The 19,929-nt window shown below is 50.2% G+C and overlaps 6 protein-coding genes across 6 annotated transcripts; 3 read left to right on the forward strand and 3 right to left on the reverse strand.

Moving 5' to 3' along the window:
- Positions 1–196: 196 nt before the first annotated feature.
- On the reverse strand, positions 197–3,946 carry GT037_006892 (oxidoreductase domain protein; the record flags this gene model as incomplete). Its single annotated transcript, XM_038931939.1, has 4 exons — positions 197–2,005; positions 2,066–2,217; positions 2,412–2,442; positions 2,669–3,946. The coding sequence occupies 4 exons, from the start codon at positions 3,944–3,946 to the stop codon at positions 197–199; spliced, it is 3,270 nt and encodes a 1,089-aa protein (XP_038785411.1).
- A 640-nt stretch (positions 3,947–4,586) lies between these two features.
- Positions 4,587–6,312, forward strand: GT037_006893 (mfs allantoate transporter; the record flags this gene model as incomplete). Its single annotated transcript, XM_038931940.1, has 3 exons — positions 4,587–4,792; positions 4,854–5,555; positions 5,610–6,312. 3 exons carry the CDS (start codon positions 4,587–4,589, stop codon positions 6,310–6,312), a joined length of 1,611 nt encoding a protein of 536 aa, XP_038785412.1.
- A 2,269-nt stretch (positions 6,313–8,581) lies between these two features.
- On the forward strand, positions 8,582–9,673 carry GT037_006894 (mannosyl phosphorylinositol ceramide synthase sur1; the record flags this gene model as incomplete). Its single annotated transcript, XM_038931941.1, has 2 exons — positions 8,582–9,371; positions 9,435–9,673. 2 exons carry the CDS (start codon positions 8,582–8,584, stop codon positions 9,671–9,673), a joined length of 1,029 nt encoding a protein of 342 aa, XP_038785413.1.
- Positions 9,674–11,008: 1,335 nt separating this feature from the next.
- On the reverse strand, positions 11,009–14,173 carry GT037_006895 (pkinase-domain-containing protein; the record flags this gene model as incomplete). The annotated part of the gene is made up of 2 exons (XM_038931942.1): positions 11,009–13,326; positions 13,375–14,173. 2 exons carry the CDS (start codon positions 14,171–14,173, stop codon positions 11,009–11,011), a joined length of 3,117 nt encoding a protein of 1,038 aa, XP_038785414.1.
- Positions 14,174–16,991: 2,818 nt separating this feature from the next.
- On the forward strand, positions 16,992–18,701 carry GT037_006896 (uncharacterized protein; the record flags this gene model as incomplete). Its single annotated transcript, XM_038931943.1, has 3 exons — positions 16,992–17,087; positions 17,153–17,878; positions 17,934–18,701. 3 exons carry the CDS (start codon positions 16,992–16,994, stop codon positions 18,699–18,701), a joined length of 1,590 nt encoding a protein of 529 aa, XP_038785415.1.
- Positions 18,702–18,738: 37 nt separating this feature from the next.
- GT037_006897 (uncharacterized protein) lies at positions 18,739–19,533 on the reverse strand (the record flags this gene model as incomplete). The annotated part of the gene is made up of 4 exons (XM_038931944.1): positions 18,739–18,869; positions 18,923–19,084; positions 19,155–19,376; positions 19,428–19,533. The coding sequence occupies 4 exons, from the start codon at positions 19,531–19,533 to the stop codon at positions 18,739–18,741; spliced, it is 621 nt and encodes a 206-aa protein (XP_038785416.1).
- Between the last annotated feature and the right edge of the window lie 396 nt (positions 19,534–19,929).

Here is a 19,929-nt window from a genome sequence, read left to right on the forward strand (position 1 = left end):
CGTTGATCTGTGAATACATTGTTAAGTTAGGGCCCTCGATGCCAATGCGAAGGGATACAGCAACTACACCATATCATCCCAAAGGCTTTCCCACACTATTCGTTTTGCCACCGCATCACAACAAACCATGTTCTCTGCAGCATATATGAGCGTCAAATCGCCTATATTAGCAAAGGGTCGCAAGATCGGGTTTCTCTCAGAGCTCTGGCTCATCTTGGACGACCCTGCTTCTGGTTGAAACTAAACCACCATAGTCGCTCCAAGAAAGACCATTGGCTCCAATTGCTGCGTCGTAAGCAAGTTGCCGATTTGTCTTTCGTCGCCTTTTGTGTAAGCTGGGTGCCAGTAAATCTGTTCTGGAGGAAGAATTGGAAGCCGTGGTGTACTGTTTGGCTACCGACGAAAAGTGGATAGATTGATCTTCTGGAGTTTGATTGGCCACTTCCTGACGAGAACTATGCGCAAAAGGTGGTTTTGATGTAGGAAGAACCCTCGGAACCCCAAAGTTTCCTGATTTGGTTGGCGTGCTTGAAGCCATGTCGTTCGAGGTGGGGAGTATGACATGCCGTTCATAGGCCCCATCATCAGTCATTTGCGTATCCGTTGGGTTCTCTCCTCTGTATCGCTTTTGTCGGCGCTCGAAGGCCAATCTGGCTTCGAAAATCTCCATCATTATGGTATCGTGGCGAAAAAGATCAGCCGAGCACAAATCGCCAAACATATTTCGCATGCTAAGCTCGGGTGTCCAATGAACATCGTCAACAGTGCATGGAAATACATCTTTAGGACTGAAGGCCCTAACAAGGCCACGAAGTTCGGAGTATGAAGAATGGCGACTGTATGGAAATCGAATCGTCCTATTAGACGGCAATTCCATTCCGGAGTCTTTTGAAGCATTGAATGAAAATATAGAGACGAGAGTTTCCAAAGACACATCGTCTTGCGTGTCATGAATGTGCTTTTGAAGCTGCATGTCCAGGTCGAGTTTGCCATCTTCGATGAGAGTACGCCGTACCAACGCAACTACTTTCGCGAGCAAACGCTCATCGTCTATGGATGCAGCACAGAGCTCTAACAACTTGTCTATGCCGCCCACTCCACCAGACTCTAGCTCTTCTTTCTGATCGAGATCACCCTTGCCACCTCCAACGCCTAGTTCGGCGATATCCACTCCGTCGGTGCGCGTAACGATGGGGATGATGTGTATGATCTCTGCGTTCGAATCGCGGTCCAGGACTGAACAACCCATGCCACGCTCACAACTATGAATGCGGACGTCCTCCTGAGACGTCAGACAACCCGGTTGTATGTGATTTCCATTCCTAAAACCGCATAAAGCAGGAGCCTCGCGGATCTCCAGTCCAATTTCTTGAAGCGGTTTGTTACTTGCTGGGACATCAAGGCCTGCTTCTCGCAATTGCCGCTTATCTAGCGTAGACAATGAACCGTATACACGCGCTCGATACTCGTCAAGGTGTATGCGCGAGTGTAGGAATGCAGAGAGCGCTATCCATACGTTCTCATATCCAAACGTCCAAGAATGGAAGTAAAAGATTGTATCGCGCGGATACTCACTCACCTTGTCCAGCAGCTCTTGTATGCCTTGTGCTTTACTCGGAAATTGTCGATAGGGCTCCTTTTTTGTAGCGAAAGTCGTGTCCAAATACATGCAATCGAGCTCTCGGTTTCCGAGTGAATATGGCAATAGTACTGGGTTTTGTACTATTGAGTTTACCCACCATTCCTCCGCGCGGATATCGCCGGTGTACAGTATTGCTTTACCATTGCCCTCAATCAGAAACATGACGGCACCGACGCAATGGTTTGCATCGATAAGAGTTACCCTGATACTGTTTCCTGGCGATAATTCAATCAAGGTTGGTGTGTCAAGAGGGAGCGCCTTGGCCAGTTTGCGCATGCTTCTGTTGTAAGTGACATTGCTACTCTCGAGGATCCCCTTAGCAAAGTTGACACGATAGCAAATTTTCTCTAGTCGCAGCAGTATCTACAAGGCATGTCAGCTTTACAGTGAAGTTCATCAGAGCCGAACGAGTTTAGTAATCACCTCCTTAGTCGCAGCTGAACAGTACACAAACGGAGCGCGTAACGACTCGAGGCCGGCCAAATGATCAGAGTGTACATGACTCAAGAAGCATGCTAACGGCGCCTTGTGCTCCGGTTGCTGACGGAAATAATCTATCCTGATGTAGGGAAATTCTATAGCAAGATGTTAGTCTGCATATCGATTGAGAAGGGCAGCGCAACAATGTTCACCAGCTATGACGCCTCTGAAAGTGGACATATGTGCGGAAGGTGTTGCAGGGGGCGCAACATTTCCAATGTCGCTAGAATGTCAAGGAGCTAGCTGATGATACAAGCAAACAACATGTCGGTGACGAAAAGCTACTCACGAATATCATCGGGAATGAGAGACCCGTCGATCTTAGCGTTGTTCGTCAGGGTTCGAGGCAGCCGCGGTTCGCCCCACACGATGACGCTTACTTCAACAAAGTCACTAGTCACTACCAGCCACCGTGATCTTTCATTGAGATACGGAAACACTAGATACCACATCGTATCATTGCGTGCATACCGAGAAATTCGATGGTTCATTATCATACTGCGGCCGACACACCATACCCAGTTACACCACGAACACGTCGCTCACTTTAACAACCTGTCCAGTAGCCATTGACTTATTTCCACAGATGCCCGTAAGAATTGAAAGCGCACCGTCAACGTGACTAGCAGCTCTCATATCCTGGTCGATCTCCGCACCTTGCTCACCAAACAAATCTGCTAGCAGGACCTCGTCGCCTCCGCCATGCGCCCCAACAGAATCAGGGATCTCTATGTCCTCAGGCTTCTCAAACAGCTTTCTGAGTGTAATCGATCGCTTTTCGAGTGATCCCTCGAGCGATTGGTCTCCTCCGCTGTTCACGTAGCTGTTCTCGACGACTTCCATTTCTACACGGCCCCCAGTGCCGTTGAACGACACGCGGAAGCCTTCCCATGGTGCGTATGCAGTCAGGGAATAGGTGAGTAGCGCACCGTTCTCATACTTTACCAAGAGGTTCATTGTATCTTCTATGCTTATGCCGTCGCCGAAGACGCTTTGATCGCGATAGTATGCGTCTTCGTGCTCGGCATCAAGGTACATCTTCTTCAGCTTCTCATTTTGGTCCATGTGTAGTGCGAATGGATCTTTCTTCGCCACCTCACTGCCATGGGCTCTTGTGTAGAAGTCTTGAACGCCTCGCTTCTCAGCGTTCTCTCGCCCGTAGAAGTTCAGATTTCCCTGCGCGTACACAGTTTCCGGACGCGAGGATAACCAGAAATTGACGAGGTCGAAGTGATGTGTTGATTTGTGGACGAGTAGCCCACCACTATTACGCTTATCCCGGTGCCAGCGGCGGAAGTAGTCTGCGCCGTGCGATGTGTTGAGCATCCATTCAAAGTGTATGCTCGTCACCCTTCCAATTGCGCCAGAACGAAGAAGTTCCCAAACCTTTGTGTTGTGCGGTGCGTAGCGGTAGTTGAACGTAACGCGTACTTTCTTGCCCGTTCGCTCAACAGCATCAAAGATCTCACGACACCGTGGTGCGTCAATAGTCATGGGTTTCTCCGTTACAACATTGCAACCTAGTTCCAGCGCGCGAACAATGTAGATGTTGTGTGTGCGATCGATGGTTGTTACGATGACCTCGTCTGGTTTCGTGTCTCGAATCATTCGGTCGAAATCCGACGCTTTGAAAGTGGGAACCTTGGCATGGCCGAGAGATTCTAACTGTGAGTTCGCAAAGTCCAGTCGTGTCTGGTTGGTGTCGCATAGCGCTACAACAACGGAGGTCTCTTTGTAGGTCGTCGCTATCGCTGTGTAGAAGAAGGACGAACGACCCCCTGTGCCAATCAGAGCATATCTCTTTTGTTTGTTCCCCCCCGTCATTTTTGCCGATAAAAGATACGAAAACGAACGTTAAACCAAGCGTACGGTAGGTCAAGACTTTGTTCTGCAGCCACCTCTTAACCTCTTAGGAAACTTCCCATGGCGACGCATCGGTGTATCGCTACCCCGGCTAGGCCATCGAATTCGGCGCATCCCACCCCGAACGTTGCACCACGCGATATCGCGATGTCGATCCTGCCTTTTGCCGCCACTATAGCCGGTTGGTGAACCAATGTTTTGACAAGAGGCCCCACAGGACCCGCCCCCATGGGGAAAGTGAAGCAGGGGCGACCATAGCTAAGCATGGGGTTTACCGCGTGAGCTCTGCGGGGAAGCTCACTCCTTGCCCAAAAGCTTGTGTTAATGTGCTACTTGCGCGGATGGACGACGGATGGAAGGATGTGATACGTGGATCAGCATGGCTATGAGGGGCTTTGATTGTGACCGGGAAGCTTGAGATACGCATGGCCATGTGGATGTTCAATGCCCAACACGAAGTTGCGAGCAAGACTCGTCGACCCAATCGGTCGGTTCTTATTCTCCGAACTGGAGCCTTCCACTGATAAGTAGATGATTCCACCACCTAGGAGATAATTACGGAGAACACTTACCTATCGTAAAGTCATCGCTCTGCAACATCATGGCGACAACCTATACTGAAACTCCCAAAGACGACACCATCACCCATGTCGAGCGCTCCACCCCCACAGTTGGACAGGATATTGCGAAAGCCGACGCTGCAGCCAAGTTTCTAGCCAATGCGCATGTCGATGATGTATCTTTCTCCTACGAAGAAGAGCACGCACTCCTCAAGCGCGTGGACTATCGAGTTCTCCCTCTTTTGCTGTGAGTATCTCTGTACGAACTACATGTGAGATATGCACTGACCTTGTACACCCATATTCAGAGGAGCCTACTTTTTCCAACAACTCGATAAGTCTTCGTTATCCTACGTGTCTATCTTCGGCCTGCAAAAGGATGCAGGACTAGTAGGACGACAATACTCATGGCTTGGTTCAATGCTTTATCTTGCCCAACTAGTCATGCAACCGCTCGCCGCATTCATCCTCGTCAAACTGCCCACTGGTAAGGTCATCGGAACGGCTATCTTCCTCTGGGGTAGCAGCCTGGCCATCATGTCCGCCTGTACTGATTTCAAAAGCCTTCTCGGTATGCGATTCGTATTGGGTTCCTTCGAAGCCATGATAGCTCCTGCGTGTGTTGCGACCACAACGATGTGGTGGCGCCGTTCCGAACAAACTCTTCGAACGGGTTACTGGAACGCTATGAACGGTGTCACATTCATTGTTGGGTCCCTTTTCACCTACGGTCTTGGACACATCAATAGCGACTCGCTATACAAGTACCAGGTTATCTTCATGTTCTGCGGTCTCTTGACTGTAGCGTATGCTTTCGTCGTCCTTGTCTTGATGCCGGATAGCCCGATGAAAGCCAAATACTTAACCGAGCGAGAACGATTCATTGCGGTCGAGCGTCTGAGGGCTAACCAAATGGGTATTCAGTCTGGAGAATGGAAGTGGGATCAGGTCTGGGAGACCTTGATCGACTTCAAGACTTGGTGTTGGTTCATTGCTATCATCGCTATCTCGTAAGTAATTGACCTAGTTGCATCAGAGGCCTGTTACTAACATCCTTCTTAAAGCATAGCAAGTGGCGGTATATCCACCTTTGGGAATCTCATCATCCGCGACTTCGGCTATACTAACTTCCAATCTATTCTTTTCAACATTCCCTTCGGTGTCATTCAGGTCGTCTGTATCCTGGGATCTTCCTGGGGAGCGGCACGTTGGAGTCGCAAAGGTCTTGCCATTGCCCTTGTCGCGATCCTACCCATCATCGGCACGATCATGATGTTGACCGTACCCCGTCAGCACAAAGGCGTCTTGCTCTTTGGATACTACCTGGTATCATGTCTTGCTGCCATCACACCTTTGATATACACTTGGCACGTGCAGAACACCGCTGGTGACACGAAGAAGAAGTGTACGTCGGCTATGGTGTTCATCGGCATGTGCACAGGCAACGTCATCGGTCCACTCTTGTACTCTGTTGACGATGCACCTCTATACCGGCCCGGCCTTATCTCCAACCTGGTAATGTTCGCGCTGGTTGCTATCATCGCACTCCTCATTCCTATGTACTTGGCACTGTTGAACAAGAGACATGCGAAGCGAAGAGAGGAGTTAGGCAAGAGTGCAGTGAGAATTGACGAAAGTATGTTGAAGAAAAAGGAAATGACACAGAAAGGAGTGGAAATGGAGGCGCAAGACCAGAGACAGGAGCAAGACAATGGCTTCTCTGATCTGACAGACATGGAGAACGAAGACTTCATCTACGTATACTAGGGACTGAAGATTGGGGAAGAGGGTAATCCATCGTCGCTACATGACAGTGCCTAGCTAGGAATATGAGATCTTCATAGCAACATACGTGTGGCTTATCACGTAAAGCAAGTCGCAAGGATGAAGCGCAGGAACACACAACACTGCCCAGGTAGTACCTAGACGTACAACGCGATGAGTCGCGCTGATTCGCGGAATTAAATGTATTACCTAAGTGTGAAAGATTGGAATCTGCCCTGCCCTGTGCGCAACACCGCGCATCTGGCCGATGTTGCATCTACTCCTGTCGCCTGCTACCCCAGTTGAACCAGCTTATGTACACAACCCATTCTCGATATGGCAAGAAAAGGCGCGATTTAGGGTTAGGGCTGTGCAGCAACATTTTCGCGGATGGACTTGGCGAGAACAGACCACCTGGCAGTGCGGGAACCTTGGATCGTACAACGTGGGAACGAGGAACCCCTGAAATGTACAGTGAGCTGACAACAAATGGTAGCTGCTACCACACACACGAAGGAGTTTAGGTGATACCACTAACAATGGGTCATTCAGTTCTTTAAAGTACCCACGAATGTGCGCATCTAGCGGATACGGGGGCCGCGTCAGAACTCGTCGGTCGACTAGTTCGCTTCCAGCGCGGCTTCACGCGTTGAGTGTTGGTTATAGACAATTACTCGATGTTCTTCGGGTGTGGAACTCAGGCTAAGTCAGTTTTCTAGAGTCAAGCTACCTGTGATGATGGCGCCGTTGAAGCTGAGTGGTCTTGTTCGTACTAAAAACATATGCTGATGCTCCACCTTAAACCAGGACCCAACGAGGACATCGGGAATTCCGCTGGTGGATCCACGTCATGCGAAAATAGCTGGCATGCGCCAGACCTGTGTCGCAATTTTCTCCTTTCGGCTCGATTCTCCACACCTGACTGACACTCACTTATTCTGATTCTGAAACACCCGTTGCGCAGTCAAATCATTTCATTACCATAGAGAGCTCATTTGTACAGCGCCTATCCCAACATATAGTGAGGCAGTTCTCTAGTCCATCAAGCCGGCATCCTCGCTACACCAAAGGGCCGCCGTTCTCACCGCAACCCAACTTCATCATTCAAAATAAGCGTTCGCCAAATCATGCGAAGCCGCGTCAAGGGACAAGACAAGCGCTACTCTATTAATGGTCGCAATACCCCAGATCAGACCCAGTGTTATGTAATTTCTCCATCTAGAAGTCATGTCTCGCTTCGCTGCTAGTTGCGGCAACGCTGTTGGCCACAATACAGGAGCCACTAAGGGATCATGTACACTGTCGTCTATAACCAATCGGCTACAAGTTAAGCGGTAAGAACAGACAAGAAAGTAGATTCTAAGGTACGCGCGTTGTTACCGCCGAACATTAAAGCATCACGGCTAGAGAAAGAAACGCGAGATGCATCTGGAAAATCACTAGATACGGACCGAACCCTAGTTGACTGAGCCTCGGCACAAAATATCTGACCGTGCCGTTACTACAGTAGAAACATACCCGCTTAACAGAAGCTAGCTCGGTACCTGCATTCATAGTTGGCTTATGCGACCGCGAGGAGCTAGGTAGCATAGCCACAGTGTTCGAGCGCCCCTCCACGTTTCACAACATCACTTTCCGTGCCCAAAGTGCTCAAAGTCGACGATGGAACCATACTCGGGGCTTTAATAAGCTTGACAAAACTGGTCTTTCGGTCCGAGGCTGGTAAGTGCTGTCAGGTTGCTCATACCTACTACGAAGCAAGGCAACTCACCAAGTCCTGGGGCGGCTAGACAAGAGATAGCGGTCATCGGTTCCTTCGTTAAATTTAAACTGGAACCTATGCTGAGAAGCTTGCAATGATAGTAAATCCACGGTGGCATGTCGCTTCTCTTTCTGTCCAAGCACGGTGACAATTTGGGCACTAGCATTGACTACCTGCCAGCCTCGGACGATCACTACACCGCACTATGGATCGAGGATGTGCGCTGTTTGGCATGCTACCCACGGTTCTCCTCCTGAAACTCGTATCCCTAGGAGGACCACAGCAGCTGACGAGGGCCTTGTCAATCAGAGGGTGTAAGTGCCAAGGTGTATCAATGTTGTAGTGTGTACGAGGCTAACGTCAAGGGCGGTGTGCCCGAGACGGCTGTGTGAATGGGAGAAAGGGGCATGCAGTTGATGGAGAGCATGAAAAGTCTCCTACTTCCTCGTGTCAGAACAGTGTGTCCCAACCCTTACCCACCAAACCTAGCATCTATACAATAGTGGAAAGATGTTCGTCCGTCAACTAGTCGTTAGAGTCATCGCTGCCGCAGCGTTGCTCAAGATATTGAGCGTCATCTGGCACCAATATGTCTTTCAGTCTTTCCTCGTCGAACAGCAAATCACATTCGATGATTTCCCCACCGACTACGCGAAGAAATTGAACGAATCGCGGGTAAACAACCAGCAGCCTCAGGAGTCCGACTACTCTTCCACCTACAACGGAACCAAGATCCCACGTACGATACACTACATATGGTTCGAAAGAATCTACCCAGGCCATGAAGGGCCTTCTGGAGGCCCATCGATTGGATTTGGATCACCGCAACTATGTCGCGAGCACAACCCAAGCTACGAGGTCCGCATGTGGAATGCAACGAGCGCTCGCGAGTTTCTATCCAATGAGTACGCCTGGTTTTTACCAACATATGACAACTACAAGTACCCTATTCAGAAGGTCGACGCCTTGAAGTACTTCGCGCTTTATCACTTTGGTGGTGTATACATGGACCTAGATGTCGCGTGTCGACGCTCATTGGATCCTTTGCTTGACTTTCCGGCCTGGTTTCCGGAAGCATCGCCTTTGGGTGTCAATAACGACCTGATGGCATCCGCAGCAAAGCATCCGATCGTGAAGAGGATGACAGAGGGTCTGGTGACACACAACTGGAATCTGCTGTTCCCATACCTTACAATCTTCTGGACGACCGGGCCACAGTTCACGAGTACGATACTGCAAGAATGGTTCGAGGAATGTCCCGATGGAAAATGTATGCAGCGCGGGGCCAGAGACGACCTTGGTAAGTCAGCAACTTATGCTCAACAAACAAAGACAATCCTGATAGCTGACTTGTTCCACCCAGACTCAGATTCCTTCGTCGTCCTACCGCGAGTGTTCTACTCAGAAGAATACACCTTCTTCGGTCACAAGCCTGGAGGATCATGGCATGGTGGGGATGTCGCCGTGGTATTGTGGTTCGTAGAGCGACCATGGGCGATCGCAAGTGTTGCCACGGCCTTTGTTGGGACGATCTTTGGTATTATTCGGTTAAGGAGTAGACGGGCCCGACAGAGAGGGAAGGCATATATTCCACTGGTTTAGAAGAAGCACAATTCCATAAATGTTACTTGTAGTACTCTCACTATGTCTTTGGAGGCGCTTGTGAACAGCGTGTCTGCTAGGGTGCGATTCGGCTTGCAAAGAGACGACTTTACAGACATCAGCAGCTTTGTCAGGTTGCTCTTGAAGATCTTTCTGTATGTTTAGCTGCAAGAGGCAAATCGATCGCGCTTTATACCCATGGGTTTTGTGTCACAAATTCGATGACAAAGCGGGTGTCTCATCTTGAATACAATTTACCCTCGTGATCGTATCCCAAGTACGCGAGATACGACAAAGCCTGCACGCATCCGACCATTCCGAAGCTCCACCGGCACGCCTGGTGGAACCGGATCGTACCGGCCTAGTGTCGTTCTGCATTCTAGCAGTTTAATGGTAAGTTCAGGGGCTTAGTCAACAATACCATTTATTGTTCGCCAGAAACTTCTATGAAGACCACAGGGCTACTTGGGTATTTTGAACGACCCCATCTCACGGTCTTGGACTCGGATATCACAACCGCGCCCCATGAACTAGTTTCATAGATAAGAAATGAGTACGGGGGCTCTAAGATCGACAATATGTTGTCGGTATGCCGTTATCGTCAGTTCGTGTCAGCAGTTCATGCTAGCACTCTGTGCAGGCTACGAGATCTGACACGCAAGGACGACGGAAAAGACTTTGCAAGAGCAAGGAAAGAAACGAACAGTGAGCACCGCCTGGGTCCGCCAATTGGTTCATACTGATACAGGAAGAACGAGCAGCTTCTTTGTTCAGCTTGTCATACATTTCCCCAGTATTGAGAACAAGAATTGAAGTCGAGGCCCTCACTTGCTTGTGGTCATGCAATCTCAAGCCTTGGTCATCCCAAGACCAATCTTTAACAAAGACCCTTTTTGGTCAATTTCGGCCATCTGAGACGTACGACAAGGACCGACGGCTGCTATTGCATGCTGACAGTATTGTTGTCTCAATGGATTGATTGATGTTCTTGCCTTTCTAGGTGTCTGACTATGCGAGCTGTATCTCTGGCCTCTTCCCCAATTCATGCTCGTAACACATTCCACCAAATATAAAACAGTGTGTTTATGTCGCTCATGTACCGTCCACCCAGTGTGCTTTCACGACTAAGAATGACAGTTTTCGCTCGATCTTGGAGCCCCAACACCGAGGTGATGCTATTACAAAGAGAATATGCATAAAGATAGCATGGAGATATTAGTACAGGAACCATCAACGCCCGCTAACTCAAATAGAATGATGATGACCGAGAAAGGAGACGATGCTGTTGTGATGCACGAACGTTGTTATGCGGATGCTTTTTCGGCAAAGACAGGTCTATTGTGAAAGCCTGTTACCGATCAGTGTGCCGAAGCTATTGCCTGCGGGTCGTGGCTCTTTGCCGGCTCCGACGTAGAACTCGCAGCGAAATTTGAGGCACTCAGTTCCGCGGGCGTCGTGATACACTTGAACGATGTCACCAGTATGCAGATGTCCAAAGAGAGCACGGCCCTTATCGTCCTTCTGCTTCAAGTGCTTGCCGTTGATCGAGATACCGTGTGTGGCGCAGGTCCAGATGCCGACATTCAGGTTCTCTAAGGTGGTCCAATCTTTGCCCTGTTGCGAAAGCTCCTCTACGGTTTCTGGAGTCTCTCCACCAGGCGAGTAAAAGAACACGATGAAAGCTGTTTTGGGAATGCGTGTATCACCTCTGTGCTCATATACGATTGTGTTGTTGCCCAAGCGGCCCCAGGAAGTTTTGCTCTGATCGATGTTGAGAACAATGTTAGGCGCGAAGGAATCGGGAGTTGCGATGAGTTTACCCAGTCGCCGTGGTGGCGGACGAATGTCAACCTCTACCGGAACTGATGGAATCGCTACCGCTGTAGATGGTGCTGCAGCAACACTCGATGTTGTTGACAGCGCACTTGCTTCCGATGCTGCTGTCGTGTCGGGATATACGGATGTATTACTTGTAGCGTCGCGGCTGTTTGACACAAAATCGAATCCGCTTACTCTAGAAGCATACTCCAGATTATGTGTGGTTGGATCTTTCGGGTCGTAGTAGTAGGAAGCAGTCAAAGGAAGATTGATCTGTCGGTTCATCCCAGAAGGTCGTGCTCTCGGGGTTGGCTCGCTATCTTGGCTAAAGTCCTTGGACGACTGGTCCAAAGAGCTATGCTGAACGACTTCCGGGGTCTTTGGCGTCGCTGGCATCACCGGGCTTTGCGTTCTAGATACGGGTGAGTGCGGCGAGGTCATATTGAGATCTCGTACCAAAGACTCCGCACCAAGGAGGCTTGGCGAAGAGAAGCCGCGCTCGAGCTGCGCAGGTGCAGTAAAAGGACCCTGAAACTCTGCCTCACGAGTAGTGTAACTAGTGTCGCCTGCTCCATCGTTCTGAACCAGACGAACAGATTCATCCTGTGAAAGCGCATCATTGGCATGAGCACTCAAAACTCCAGAGCTCTGCAAAGCAGACTGTCCAATCTCACCAAATAAACGAGGCTGCCTCGGTGTGGGAATAACTTGAAAACTCTCGTCATTGACAAGATGTGAGGAAGTAAACGATGGCTCGACGCTGGAATCCTCATGATCTCGCACCTGATTTCGAGGGTACAAAGGATCAGCGCGAACTCGCTTTGGCTGGCGCTCTGTGACAAAGGCCATGAGCTCGTCATCAGATAGGATGTCGCCTTCTTCGTCTGACTCTGGAATCTCCTCCTCCTGAAGACTGAGCTGCGATAGCTGCTGCTCAGCTTCCTCTGGCTCCTCTTCTTCCGCGATGGATTGAAGAGTCGGGTCGGGTAGAAATTGTGCACCATCCTTGAGCCATGGATGGTTAAGACAGTCGCGATCTGTGGGACGAGTTGCAGGGTCGGTCTGAAGCATGCGCGTCAGAAGATCGATGCAAGCGGCGGACACACCTGCCTTCTGTAGCGGTGTCGGATCGAGGGGAGTGTGCATAATATTGTTGAACATGGCTTCGCCGGTGGCATCTGCGATACCTTTGAACGGAGGCTCGCCACATAGAGCGTACCAGAGGACACCACCAAAGGACCATATATCCACAGACGAGCTATACGAGTGGTATGTCTTGGCACCACGCCGGCGCTTGGTACCCTTCGATTGGCCGCTGAAATCAGGAAACACTTCTGGAGCGCAGTACAATAGGGTTCCACAGAAGGTTTTGAGAAAGGTTTCCTCGTGCTTGACAACTTTGGAAAGGCCGAAATCCGATAGTTTGACAGTGAAAGGTTCTAGATCGGAGATGAGGATGTTGTCAGGCTTGATGTCGCGATGGGTGATCTTCGCACGGTGAAGATAACTGAGTGCGCTCAAGATTTGCTGGGCCATCAACCTCGCAACATGTTCCTTCATGGATCCGTACTGGTTGAGGTAGCCTTGCAGATCGCCTTGCCGCACGAACTCCATAATGATATAAAGATAGTCACCTTGGTCATGGTATTCGACGAATTCGACAATGTTCGGGTGCCGCAGATCTTGCATGATCTTCATCTCATTGTCGATCTTCTTGTCCAGCATACCGTTCTTCATAAATCGGCGCTTCTCTAGTTCTTTGGCAGCGAGGAGCTTTCCAGTCATCTTCTCAGCAAGTTGATAGACGGTCGCAAAGGCGCCTTTACCGATCTGGCCTGAGAACAGTTAGCAGGTATCAAGCAAGCCACGAAGGCAATACATACCGACGATGTTATAGGTTTCACCACCGTCCCACTTCATCGACGGCCCGCCATACTGCTTTGTAATTCGCTGAACAGCCTTGCCCTGTGCGTCGCCAAAGTCTGGTTGGCACTCGGTGATGAAGTTGCGCAAATTCTCACGGAAGCGGTCCAGGTAGTTGACCCGAGAAGGTATACGCACGATGAACTTGATCATCTCTGCATCATTAGAATTCTGGATACAGATGATTGAACCTGAGCTGAGCATCCGCATCCTGCTGAAGCGTTTGTCCTTGCACTTCAGAAGCGAATCGTCAACGATGGTGCCGTTGGTCGACATGTCGTCCAGCATGAGAAGGCCATCCGCGTTGAGGTATATGCGAAAGTGTTGGTTGCTTATCCTCTTGCCGGAGTCCTGACCGAAAATGACATCGGCGCTCTGGTGATTGCGCCCAAATATGAATCCGAGTGGCTTGAACTTCAGCCTTTTTGCAGAAGACATACGTAATGCCAGATCTGCGCCAGCACGCGAACTGCTACCCTGCCGTCCTTCAGGGGCGTTGATGATGAATGTCTCCTGCTCTTCGACGTCGGTGATCGAACTACTCATGGAATCGAGTGAGCTGCGGAAAAGGACATGCTCAGGTCGCTCCAGAGCTGTCTGTTCGACTATGCGAATGGCCGTGGGAGTGGCTGGGTGGAGGATTACCAAGACGTCGGCAATATCACCGTCGTTAAGGCCAGAATTGTTTCTGCCCAGTCGCCGTGGATCTAGGACCTGTTGAGTCGCAGGTTGAGTCTGCTGAGATGGTTCGGCGTCCATGGTGATTGTCAGGCGGATCTTTGAGGGCGTATTGTCCTGTAAAGCCCTGGTGGGGTTGGTCTGAGACCTGGCGAAAGGTACGGTCGTGGGATCTTGGAAGGCGACAGAGCTGTCGAGCGAGTGATTGGAGGGCGAGTTCTAGGCTTTTATACACGGTATGCAGCAGATTGCGGGGTTCGTGAGATGATTCGAGGTAGGTCTAGCGCGAGTTGGTGGTAGTTGCGCTGATAGTAGAGTGAGTGATCACTTGGACAACGTAGGCACGATGTGGACCGTGCGCTTAATGAATGGGTTGCGCAGATAGTCGTGTGTAGAGTGTTCTGGACGAAGACGCAAGCAGAACCTACGCCAGAGCTCTGCGACGTGCTCCAAATTAATGGGACGTATCAATCTCTTGTATACCACAAGCAGCCGAGGGCTAGAAGTGGAGGCTTCTTTATAATGCGACGGTCCGCCACCAGGTCTTCATTAACCAGTCTGAACAGAAGTGCTCTTCAGCCAGGCTTGATGGAGAATCCTAGTCTGGGTATACAGCCCCTTGACTTTCTTTTTCCGGGCCTCTGTCTCGGATGCAGATCAACTTTTGTAGGATGGAATGAGGCAAATGCGACTCCAAATCGGGTGGCAATGCAGTGTGTATTACAGCGACGCAGTCGCGAAAAGTGTGGAATGTGTATGTAGGTAAAGCGAGGCAGACGTTTGCCTTGATGGGGTGCGCGTACAGGCGTGGAGGAAGACGATGCGAAGGGTTGCCCTAGGAACAGGCTCTGAGGCCATATGTCAGCGCGAACACGTCGGCAGTCATCTCCGCTATGCGATTGCGATTGGAACCAAGACACACCTTGCTAGCAGAACCATACAGACACCTAACACGAACGTCGGAAGTGAATAGACGCAGACTCGAGGCGTCGCGAGTTATGAGGCTTTGGGGCGGCCCGCGCGCACCCCGCTATTGGCTGGGCACCTCCTGCTTCCAGCATACAAGGCAGCAAGATCTCTAGCGCCAAAACAAAAGTTAGAAATAAGCCGATAGAGGACAGTGTGCTCTATTACTACGTTTGCAATCTTTGTTTTCAGTTCTAAACAAACAGAGATTGAGAGCAGACTCTCACATGTGCTTCTGATTTTCTACGCATATGGAAAGATTGTTGTAGCAGTAGTGCAGCGTTGCTGAGAGTCGCCCGGGCAGCTTGTCACGTTTTTTCGTGAAAGTTTCGCGTCACTAGCAACGTCATGCTTGAAGCTAACCCTTACCAAGTGGACCCCGATCCGACCGGGCATAGTGTCTCCATCGTCGTGACACACGCAAGAGCAGAACTGTCTAGCTATTACTCAGGAAAGCGTTTTCGAGCATTTTCTTAAACCTGGTTACAACAATTTCTACCCTCCACTATATTGCTGCGAAAGCACATCCACCCTTATAGAATCTTCGCATTGACAGGGGTCGCCTCGATTCAAAGATTTTAGAGTCAACTGGGGCACGACGAAACCGTTGTGCCCATCCACTTGCAGGAATTCAGAAGTTCTGCATCCCCGTCTATCCGCTCTTGCACATAACAATCGCCAATCATTTCATATCTCGATCCTGGTTCCGTTTCCCTTTGATCCTTATGCCGTCCTAGTACAAATGGTGTCTTTCCACCACTTAGGAGAAACACCTCATCACCAACAGATGTCCCCGCTGGTCCTAGTCCAGCTCAATCTCCACCGATGATCAGGCGCCGTGAGAGCGTTCCAACGCTAGCCGACTTACCGATGTCTGAAACAAGAGATCTCCTCTCTTCGACACCTACGTCGATGGTTGGACCATAGCATCTTCGAGCAGCCTTTGCACTTGAAAGTACATATCGTCGTCAGAAGCCTCTTCGCCGTCGGTTTTGTGATATGGCGATAGCCTTGAGTATTTTCCCCAGCTTTCGAAAGTTCCAACGTCTTTACTCTATATTCTGTATACGCCAGCATCTGTAAAGTGTATCACACCTGCGCACACGGTATACATGAAGCCTTCACTGAGAAGAGCGTACACCTTGTCTCTGGAATTGGAAGCATTGCGGTCCCGGAACTGGATCAAGAGATCCAACAAGCCTAGAGACTTGGTATCGGCAATGGGATCTTGCTGTCTAGAGCGGAGGCTATCGATACTAATCATCTTGTTGAAGCTGTCATGGATGACCTTCTACTGATCTGTCGGCAGCTCTTGCAGAGTTTCTCGAACAGCCCAACACACTGTTCATGATCTTCGTTTAGTTGCACGAAAAACTGAAACGCCTCACATGCGCCGGGTTTGCGACTCGCGTTTTTCTTTTTGACTGGAGAATCTCTTTTGGGGTCGAAGTGCAAAACTGGCGGTGGTTCACTCAAAGACGGGGTAGAGCCATGAAGCTTGTCCCCAAGGTACACGATACATTGCTTGCACTTCCTGTAGATGCTGCCCATGAGCTGTACTTGATGTCAACACTGTTAAATTCACACATGATCGGTACTCCCCATGGAGCAGACTTCAACCTCACAAGTCTGATCTCATTCTGTTGGAGTGGGTGGCGTAGATTAGTCACTTTAGCTGTTTCTCGTAGAATATCAAGGGAAGATGACATAGTCGACAGAATCGATCCGGTCTCGGTGAATGAAAGCTCATGTCAAGCAAAAGGACAGCTTAACGTGTGCCCAACGTGCGCGTGTCCTCCAATAGTCTTGCCAAATACAGTTTAGCTTCACGGAAGTGACATCTGGCTCCAACCAAGATTACAAGAACTCGGCAATCAGCTCCACGTCGCAAGCCTCCAAGTCGCTCTGCAAATCGTAGCGCATTTTGCCAAAGATGAGGGGAATATGGGCACTCCCAGCGGTGCTGCGCATAGCGCTGGCGAACCAGCACGCATTTAGCGTCTTCGACGACTTGCTCGCGTTCCCGCAGGTACGATGATGCGCTGCACATAGCCACATCTAGGTAGCGTCATCACTCGCTGACCGAACACCCAGTATGAGGTTTTATGGCCCGACACTTTTGTGACGGAGAATGATGCGACTTTCCTGCTCTCCCACGCATCACCCAGCTCGAGCTCTGCCACGGCGGGTTCGCAAGAGACGCAGGAACTATCGAAGCGCGATAAGCCAGCCGCGAACATAGCACACGACGACGAACCGCTCGAGCAGACATACGAAGCAGTAGTACTGCACGGACAGCGGTACCTTTGCAGCATACCTGTGATACCCGAAGAGATAGCTCAGAATGACACAACATCGGCCGAGGAAGCAAAGGCCGAGGAGGAGAAGGAGCTCCTACGCGCAGCAGACCGTGGATGGGAGTTGCTCGAAGGCATGAAGGGCAACTGCATATACTATGTGAGCGGCTGGTGGAGTTATAGCTTCTGCTACAAGGACGAGGTCAAGCAGTTCCACCAACTGCCCCAGAGCCGAGGGGTCCCCCACTATCCGCCCGTCGAGGATACGAGCGTACACAGCTTTGTACTGGGCAAATATCCAAAAGAGGACAAGAACAAGAAAGCGGATGCCCAGAAAACGCTTGGAAGTGAACAAGGCAGCAAGGAGGCTTTCGACGACGAGGCCGACGCGGGTGAAGACGAGGAGAAGGGCCTAGAGATTTCAAGACTAGAGACCAAGGGGTCGAGCAGGTACATGGTGCAGCGGCTGTCCGACGGTACCGAATGCGACTTGACGGGCAAGCCGCGCAAGATTGATGTACAGGTATGTACTTGCACGCTTGCTGTTCTATGTCGTGCCATCCTGACATCCCCTTCAGTTCCATTGCAATCCGCAGTCTGCCGATAGAATCGCTATGATCAAGGAAACAAGCACCTGCTCCTACCTCATGATTGTCGATACACCTCGCCTCTGCCACGATGTCGCCTTCACCCCACCACAAGAGAACCTCGCGCACCCTATAACTTGTGAACCTGTTATACCAGAGTCTGAAGTCGACGCTTGGACAGAAGCACAAGTCTCCGCCAAGATGGCCGCAGCCGAACGTCTCATCGCTGCTCACAACACAGCCGACGACGCAAATACAAACCCACTTCGCGAGCTCGCCGACGGCCTCGAGGGCTCTTCCAAGCGCATCGTCATCGGTGGCATTGAAGTCGGTGCGAAGAGGTTTGTTGGAAGCGAAGGCAAGGTGATCGAGAAGTCAGTCGTTGTTGGAGGAGGCAAGGAGACGTTTATCGGTACAGTAGCGAGCAGCGACGGCAAGCAAATGTCTAAAGAAGAAATGAAGAAGCTCAACATTGCCGACCCCAAGGATGTTGAGACCTTGAAAGGAAATCTAAAGAAGCTAGCAGGCAAGAAAGGATGGAAACTAGACCTTGTAGATACACCTAGAGGCAGGGAGTTCAGAGGTATCATCGACACCGAAGATCAAGACACTGAGAAGACGAAGAAAAAGACGAGCAAGAACAAGGATAAGGATAACGCAGGCATGGGCAAGGAAAAGGAACGTGAGCCTGAGCCTGAGCAGGGTGATGGAGATGAGATGCACGAGGGAAGTGAGGAGGTGTACAAGGATGAGCTTTGAGTTGCTTCTCTACAGTAATGAGTCTTTGTCCCTAGGCTTATAGTTGGGGTGGTGGGCAACCCCGAGCGCGGTCCTCTGCTTTACCAGCACATGCACGGTTGATGTAGTTGGCTGTGATCATACCTTGGTCGAGACTTGCGCCCTTATGGATAGGAACGCTTCCGCATCCTAAGAATCATCAGCTTCAAGTTACCAGCGTCGAGAAGATTAGTCCGACTTACGTCCGCAGGGGTGATTCCTAAGCCGCTGAACGATCTCTCGGACGTCCTTGGCGTTGATATCCATATGAAGGTTTCGGGCGAAAATACACATGCCTTGAAAGTATTCGTGATTGCATACTTGGCACGCAATCTTCTCGCCGTTCTTGAATGTGACATGATCGGCTATGAACAATGGCTTCAGTAATAGCATCCGTGACTAGAATACACATGAGAGGATTTAGAATGTACTTACGAATCTTGTGGAGAGTTTCGAGCATTTGGTCAAGGCTCGCCCTGCAATATTTACACTGCGAGCTACCCTTGCAGTTGGCGCCGTCTCCTTCGAAGGCGTGAACGTCGGTGGAGTTTCCAGAAGCTGGAAAGCTCTCGTATGGAACATCCACGTCGCTAGTCTGATCAGGTGAGACTCGCGGAATGACCTGGTTGCGGTTGTTGCCATGAGCCGAATCGAGATCTGAAGAGTATTAATTTGAGGTATTCACACGCGCTGTAATTGGGAACACACCAAGAGCTACCAGTGGCTGTCGGTTATCGTCAACGGCGGGGAGAGCAAAGACAGCCGTCGCCCAAATAAGGACAGTGGCGAAAACATTCAGAACTGTAGTCTTCATGTTGATTATTGCTGGAAATTGACTGGACCTTGTGTACTTCGCTAGTTGTATCAAAAGAGCGCGGTGGAGGTAGTATGGAGCAGGGAGCTGTCAAGTGAGAAAGGCAAAAGATTTAATACCCTGTAGGTAACGGTGATTCAGGTGAAGGAGAAGGTGCACGTTTTCAGGGTCCACTAAGCGCTTGTGAGAAAGTTCAAACAGTTTGAAGGTGGAGTACCAGGTCATGATCTCTGCGAAGAATGAACGTCTACTATCTAAGCTGCTGTACTAGAAATGAAACTCATTGCCTCGGACTTCCTTATAGCAAATGCGACCTCATGCACATTCCGACAGCTGTTGGTAAAACGTCCAAAGATTCTGATACGGAGCGTCACACATAGGAAAAACCCACTCGAT

This window comes from Alternaria burnsii (genome assembly GCF_013036055.1).
Source record: "Alternaria burnsii strain CBS107.38 chromosome Unknown 731, whole genome shotgun sequence".
Lineage (NCBI taxonomy): Eukaryota > Fungi > Ascomycota > Dothideomycetes > Pleosporales > Pleosporaceae > Alternaria > Alternaria burnsii.